At 42.1% G+C, this 8,247-nt stretch overlaps 1 protein-coding gene across 1 annotated transcript in view; it reads right to left on the bottom strand.

Annotated features, from left to right (window-relative positions):
* Window positions 1-6,483, bottom strand: part of med30 (mediator complex subunit 30) — a 43,571-nt gene extending 37,088 nt beyond the window's left edge. The window contains exons 1-2 of the mRNA XM_083646944.1: window positions 6,437-6,483; window positions 3,383-3,649 (exon numbers count right to left, since the gene is read on the bottom strand). Of these exons, the coding sequence (XP_083503070.1) occupies window positions 3,383-3,568 (186 nt within the window). The 5' untranslated portion in view covers window positions 3,569-3,649; window positions 6,437-6,483. The remainder of the gene's footprint in view (window positions 1-3,382; window positions 3,650-6,436) is intronic.
* Between the last annotated feature and the right edge of the window lie 1,764 nt (window positions 6,484-8,247).

Here is an 8,247-nt window from a genome sequence, read left to right as displayed (position 1 = left end):
AGAACAACAAGTCATGTTTCTGTTTAGAGGATCCACGCGCCTCTGGGGGGCAGCACTGTCTGATTATGAAGAGCCCCATGACATGATACAAACCTGCCTTCAGGGCAGGCATACCTGAGAGATGAGGGAGCGAGAGAGAGAGACAGAGAGGGAGCGAGAGAGAGAGAGACAGAGAGGGAGCGAGAGAGAGAGAGACAGAGAGGGAGAGAGAGAGGGAGACAGAGAGGGAGAGAGAGAGAGACAGAGAGGGAGAGAGAGAGAGAGAGACAGACAGAGAGAGAGAGAGAGACAGAGAGGGAGAGAGAGAGAGAGACAGAGAGGGAGAGAGAGAGAGACAGAGAGAGAGAGAGAGAGAGAGACAGAGAGGGAGAGAGAGAGAGAGAGAGAGACAGAGAGGGAGAGAGAGAGGGGTGGAGGAGAGGGAGGAGGTATAGAAGATACATGGAATGGTATAAGAAAAAACTCTGTGATCTCAAAAAGCAAGTTACAACAATGCTGTTTGTGAATTCTGTGGTTGAGGCGCGCTTCTTTTGTGGTAATGCATTCTCTTTCTCCCCGGCTTCTTTGACTGTGGCTGCTATTTTAACAAGGTGCAGAAGGATCTTCTTGGCGCAGGCAGACAAGTTAAACTTACCCTGACCCCGTACGCTGAACTGCCGGTGAACTGTGCTGCAAAATGAGGTCAAGACAGATATAGCACACTGGCTACTGATTAAATAATCATCCTCTCTGTCGGATTAAAATCCCCAATAATCTGTTATAAGAAATCTAATTCTAAACTAATTCAACCAGCCACCAAAAACTGACTTTCATTTTGTTATCACTTGCGACCAAAACCACTTCATCGCACAAAATGAATGCACTTTGTAATAAGGAGGTCTTATTTCAGAGGTCAGTGTTGTGACACAACGTCAGTGAGTTCAGTATGATTATCATATTTAAATAATACATTAACTGCTATGTACAGTATTAGTAGTAGTCTCTGGACCAGACTGCACTGCACTGTGCAACCAAATTATCTGCTGGTGTCACCAACTAAAAAACGTGGAAAAACGTAGTCTGGAGCTCAGCTCATAGTGGCTGTTTTGACATCAAATAGGCCGCCCTGTGTCCTGAAAACACACGTGTGAGAGAGAGAGAGAGAGAGAGAGAGAGAGAGAGAGAGAGAGAATAGCGACGCAGCATCACTGCAAAGGCAAGAAGCCACAAAGCTTGCGTAGCTAGCATTGGATTTCTTACCACAAACACAGATACGACAACGCAAGTTGTGATATAGCGTTACTGTTATCTGACACAAAGGTGGGCAAGAATGGGAAGATGATTGAATTCCACAGATTCTGAGTTCTGTATCGCCTCTCACACACACACACACACACACACACACACACACACACACACACACACACACACACACACACACACACACACACGTCAAACTGTAAATTTGATAGGCCTAACTAAATCAATAACTGTGCAGTATAGGGTGGATATTAAGCATGACAGTCAGATAGAAAATGCAGACCTACTGATGGTAGTTGGTTTGTGTTACCCAACCCGAGACCCAGCCTATCCTTTTTCCCACTGCACTTAAGGCAGGGTTAACTGCACTCGAGACCTCTTTTAAGCCTAGCCTAGATAAACTGGGCTCTTCGTCCTGGGACAACCAAACCAACACATTCTAACCTGGGGGTAACCCTGTGAGTGGTGGAGTTAGCCCCAACAAGCTGCTCACCCTACAACACAAAAGCACAATCCTAAAATATATCATTCCAATCGGCTAATGTGGTGTGAAATGGGTTAAATTAACGTCTACAGATTCAGGCAACTGGATAACATTTGGAAATAGGGCTGCCACTAACAATTATTTTCATGTTCGATCAACTGATGAATTGTTTAGTCTTTAACACAAAATAAAAAATACCAATCGCCACGTACCAGAACCCAAAGTAATGTCTTAAATTTGCTTACTCAGTCCGACCAGCAGAAAAAAAACATTTTATAATGGTATGAAACAGAGAAAAGCAAGCAAATATTTGCATTTGCAAAGCTGTAACCAGCAATTTGGGGGAAAATTTTACTTGATAAAAGACTAAAACAATTAATTGATTACAAAATTGATTAATTCTCTGTCGATCAACCAATCGATTAATCGACTAGACCAGTGGTTCTCAAAGTGGGGTCCAGGGAGCCCCAGGGGTCCTTGCGGGAGTTCCAGGGAGTCCCCGGCAAAAATAAGGGATAATTTATTTCCACTATAATTCCAGAGTGCAGAGAGCACCGTGACAGCACAGAACAAAGGCAAGACTTCAAATCCATGTGATCACTATGAACAGAAAACTATGAGAGGAAACTGACAGGTAGTCATTTAAGTGAGTGTGATGGGCAGAGAGAGAGAGAGAGAGAGAGAGAGAGAGAGAGAGAGAGAGAGAGAGAGAGAGAGAGAGAGAGAGAGAGAGAGAGTAGGGGGGGTTCTCCCATGGTGTTAGAAATAATGAATTCTGAGCAACCAATTTTGCCAGCACTGATCGCAGCAATGGTGGTAGGGTCAGAGAGTACATGTAGTGTTGTGCAATAAGGATAGTGTAGGATAATATACACTTAGAGCAGGGATACTCAACTTGCTTTGCCCGGGGGCCACTTTCGTGAAATGATAGAAGGCCAGGGGCCAGTTAATAAACAAACAAGATTTTTCTGTAGCGGATTGTAGGTTTTTGGGGTGTCAGCCGGAGTTTAGTCTGACAATGTTGTGCACACCGGATAGTTAGTTAGGTTAAGTTAGTTAGGTTAAGTACATACATAAGTGCCTGGGTAGCGAGCAGACGGCGGTATTTGACAATAATTTAAAAAATAATTTCAATAATTATGATTTCGCAGCTAAATCATAGATTATTGAAAGATAATCCATATTCCAGACTGAAATGCTATAACAGAAGTGGAGTATTGGCCAGAATGAATCACTCTGCTATGAAGGATTGTGCAATATGGTCAGTGTATGAAAGTGTAACTCTTTGAAACCTGTAGAGGGCATCCCATGATATATTTCATTACATTATGTAGGGTGTCCACTTCCACTGCACTTTGATATTTTGATACTGTGTCTTGTCTATCTATCTGTACTATATTTGTTACTCTGTACTGTATTTGTTACTGTGATCCTGATATTATGAAAATGTTGTGATGTTTTGTATTGTGATTCTTGTGAGATTTATAAACAAAATCAATTAATTAATTAATTAATGTTTGTGCACACGGTCCGTATTAGAAACTACATGAACTAAACTAAGAAGGAGAGCGAGAGAGAGAGAGAGAGAGAGAGAGAGAGAGAGAGAGAGAGAGAGAGAGAGAGAGAGAGAGAGAGAGAGAGACAGAGAGAGAGAGAGACCTGCATGTTCCTGAGGAGCTGGAAGATCTCCATGGTTCGGAGGACGATGTCTTGGACGGTCTCCTGGCCGATGCGGCACAGCGAGGCCGTGTTGACGTCGCGCGCCGCCGCCGCCTGCTGCTGCCCACCAAACGGCGCGGCGAGGGGAGGGGTCGTCATGGAGACAGCGAGGGGAGGGGTCGTCATGGAGACCACAGATGGAGATGGGGTGTAGGTGTAGGCGGAGCTAGCTGTCAGGCTGTTCCCCACTGGCACACCTTTACATGCCTTGAGGGAGAGTTTCACAGGAGTAGAAGGAAGAGGTAGGGGTACAGTGAAGAAGAGCAGGAAGATGGATGTTGAAAATGGGCAGGAAAAGTGGATCTTAACTCTTGAATTATCTATTCAGTTCAGTTATGTTTATAACCCCTTATCACACAAGCATGTTTAAAAGCGCTTTACATAGCATCATCCCAGTCATATACCACATCCTATATGTACACACAACATAGGTTACATGCATCATATATGTAGTTCTAATGGAGGTTCAGTCAGGAAGACTATAATCTGCACTTTACGCTTCCTCAGTTCACTTCTTATTTCTCCACCCTTCAAATCTGCTCACATGCTCAAAATAAGCTGTCAACTTCCGGGCTTCAATTGAATAATCAGCTGTTTGCCGCCTGGTCTCTTTTAACCAATAGCATAGCGTCACATCACCTCTCACATCACCTCTCACCCCACACACCTCCAGTGTAAGCCTATCACATTGCTTTTCACCCCCCTTGTAAGCGAATCACTTGGCTGCGGTCTTCTTAAATATGCTTTTTTCTGTCTCATTCAGCCTCTCAACATTGCTGCTGTCAGTCTTGCACCCTCCACCTCCCCCTCTCCTCAGATTCTTCAGTCTGAAGAGTCGCATCTCATCATGATGAGTCTCAGAAGGAGAGGCATCACCATCACCAGTATCTCTAGGCTCTACAGGGGGATATATCTGGATGCTGTTCTGGGCTGATGCAGCTCTATCTCAATATCTCCCTGTGGCGTCTAAGCGCCAAAGACTAATAACAATACCGTATTCTATTCATGCTTTCTGTAATGCATCATTCACTTTATTGATTTGAAACTACACATTTTACTAGATTATATACATTGTGGTAGGCTACTACAAACAGGATATCTTTAGACATCATGCAACTCCACACAGAAAGGACCAGGGTGAGTGGCCCAAAACAAGCCAACTTTATCTATATACAGTAGAGAGCCAAAGTGAACATCACTTCCTGCTTCAGCACTGTGCCAGAGATTTTCATCCGCCATTTATTTTCCCATAGACATTTCGTAAAATGCTTATAAAAAATAGTTTTACTTGGTCAAACCAAATGGTTCAGCTATATTTAGAATCGGGAGAGACCATAGAACATTTCACTCAGACCAAAACTAAAAAACAACATAGAACAAATATTTTTTTTTTTTTTTTTACATTTATACAAACATAGCCTATAGACAGTTTCAACTTGACAACATAAACATTCTGAATTGACCCTAGCTTACTCCCTTTTGCAGGGTTTGCTAATACAATGGCTGACAGGAAATAAACTAGAGTCCACACTGTTCCCTAGCAACAGAATTGCGGTGAAGCAGTCTATTAAGTGGCGGACCAGATGTTTGTTTAGTCTGTGTCACAGAAGAATTGTACACTAATAATCCAGTCAAAGTACAAGGGTTGTCTTTGTCGTTTTACTGAAGCAGAGGTTTCAAAACAGCTGAATACACTTGGCCAGCAGAAAATATCACACTGACCCCTGAGTCTTGCCTCGAACATGAATATATATAGGAATAAACATCCCCTCCTCCTGGTTTAAATTACATGGGATTAGGTTTGATCAGAGCTCATCTAAAGTGTGTTTTCTGTGGAAACACATAAGCGCCTCTCTGAACTCCATCTTCCTACTGCATGTGTGAGAGGAAGTGGTTACACACTCTGACATCTCAGACACAGCCAGACAGCAGCCTGACTTCGAGATACAGAAACTAGCATCAGGGCAACTGGAAGAGGAAAGTTCACTCAAAGATCACAGCATGCACAATAATTAACTCTGCTATTAAACTAATCAATTCAGCTGTTACAGTCTGCAACACTCAACTATATTACTATTATATATTATCACAGGGGTGGAGACTCTAAGCTTGTTTGACAGGAGGCTGCTTTGTGATGCGAACATTGGGCGGGGCGGGGGTCTCCTATATTGTGGGGTAATATAATGTAAGTGATGATGTACACTTGTGCTTCCTATCATTCATTTTGGTGACTATCATTTTTTTATTATGCAGTGCTTGATATACAAATAGATAGTTAAATAATATAATCACAGGTTGTACATTTCGTAGAAATAACTGTTAGACCATCTGAGACTCGTGACAAAGACTTGCAGGTGACTTGTGAACATCTCTCCCATTTCATATTACATCTATAACCTACTACATCATATAGGCTACCATACTAAATATGATACATATCATATTATACTACTATATAGCCATATCAAACTTATATTGGCATCAGTTTGAACAGTAATGGAACAGTACTGTTATAGCAGTGTTGCATCACTAATTAACTCAGGTGTGTAGCGTTAGATCATATAGCTACATAAAGGCTACACAATCTCTGTGGCAACCAAGTCAAGCTAGCTTGACTGGCAATGAATGGGATGGATTTTAAGACAAATATCGTGCCGCCTGTGGCGTTTTTTTTAGAAGTTGTATTATCTAGATGAGAAGTGTTTTAGCGTGCCTTTAAACTAGGAAAAGTACATTGACCGCTATCCTAGACTAAATCAAATCAAATCGAATCAGTGAAGTCAAGTGTAGAGTCGGTGTTATAACGGGTGAATGGACGAGTCAAAGTGAAGTGCTTGTCACCACAGCTAAAATGACAGTCACAGCATACGACACTTCAGCTCTCTCACACTCACAGTCCACTTTATTGTGTCGTTTCTGGCGCGATCTAACTCGTTACAGTGTAACGAGTGTTCGTGTTTCGTTAGTAACACGTTTGAGAATTTGTAACGTTACCTGTGAGGTGATAATGTATCTGTTTTGTTGACATGTCAAATCCTTTGCTCTGCTCCCAGGATCTCAGCTGCTGCAACTATCGCGAGATTCGTCCTCGCTACCGGTACTGGCAGCAGTAATTAATGATGTGCGAGCGACACTTGAAAATGTTTTATACTTTTTAGTTTTATTTTAGAGGATGCGGGGGTGTCATAATTTCAATACACTACACCCTCTTGTTATTCCAGATCAACAGTAGCCCATATTTATCTTCTTTAGATTCAACTCCCTGCGTTGACATGCTTTGAAATGAATTGTATTACAACATTACGGTAAAGCACTAACACATCAGATTCAGACTTGTTTGGGGGAATTTAAGGTAATAGCGCCACATGCTGGTCATTTCCTAAATAACATCCAATGTCACATCTGACTTCATGTTATCAACCTGCAAACCTACAGTTAACTTTCTGGTCACATAGCCTACTCATGGTTCGTCATGGCTTTCTGTTTAGTAAACATAAATTCAATTTGTGAATGCATCACATGTCTGGTGTCTAGTCTAGGCTACTTGAACTGTGTTTCAATTCAAATGTTCAGTTCATCCATCCATTCATCCCTTATAGGCCTACACGCTTGGATTATTTTGTACACTATCAGAATTCAAATTAGAATTTGAAATAGAAGAGATGCCTCAAACAGACATTGTAGTCCTTCAGACGTGTGCTCTGCCATGCAGAATTACTCTGACTTATATGAGTGGAAATAAGAGCAATATTGGGGAAAAATTGTTTTGCTTTCAGGCTCGAGTGGGGCTGAAAAACTAGTTTATGATGCATATTACTTAATTTCCATTATTCATTAAATTTTGGCTAACAGTCTGGATTTCAATTTTCATTTATCTCAAACACATTTTGTGTAACAATACCCTCAATACATTTCTTTCCCCTTCTTCTCTCTTTCTTTAAAAGCCCCCTATCTGCCAAATGCAATAGGCCTACTGATATGGAAAACAGTATGTCAAGTTCACTTAACTGCCCACAACTTCTTAATTGCAGGACGAGTGCTGGTTAGCTTGCCATGATGAATGAGCGTTGCTCTTCCAATCCCCATCTGCCAGACCGCCAGACCAACTGAGCCATGCCATTTGGAAATGAGTTTCTCTACAATCATCCAGCCTGTCTCCTTGGTGTGTTTAATTGGGACTGGGGGTGGGGAGGAGGGGGGAGTGAGATGAATATGCTCTTCTGTGATGAGAAGAGCTGAGTCACTCAGCTCACTCATTGAGCCGATGTGTGTGTGTGTGTGTGTGTGTGTGTGTGTGTGTGTGTGTGTGTGTGTGTGTGTGTGTGTGTGTGTGTGTGTGTGTGTGCGCGCGTCCGTGCTTCCGTGCATGTGCCAGAGGAACAGGAAGAGGGAGTGAAGAGGGTGGACTCATACAAGTATCTTGGCGTCCAAATCAATATATAAGTAATTTGATTATTAGGTCAACTTAAAGCAGGGGTTCCCAACCTTGGGGCCGCGACCCCAAGTCACCTGATTAATTTATTAATTACACCACAGAGACAATTTAAAACTACCAAAGAGGATTAGGGCCGCTTGTGATTTATTTTTGTAAATCCTGAGTTTAAGTCAGGATTCTGAGAGTAAAGTCATGAGTTCTGAAAATAAAGTTAGAATTCTGAGTTTAATGTCAGAATTCTGAAAAGAAAGAAGTCAGAATTCTGAGATTACAGCAAAGCTATGGGTTAAAGTCAGAATTCTCAGAGATTAAAGTTAGAAATCTGAGATCTACCTTGGGTCCATTGATGTGAACACAGACCTGCCATACA

The sequence above is a fragment of the Poromitra crassiceps genome (genome assembly GCF_964638095.1).
Source record: "Poromitra crassiceps genome assembly, chromosome: 11".
Classification (NCBI taxonomy): Eukaryota; Metazoa; Chordata; class Actinopteri; order Beryciformes; family Melamphaidae; genus Poromitra; species Poromitra crassiceps.
This window is presented reverse-complemented; position numbering and strand designations above follow the sequence as displayed.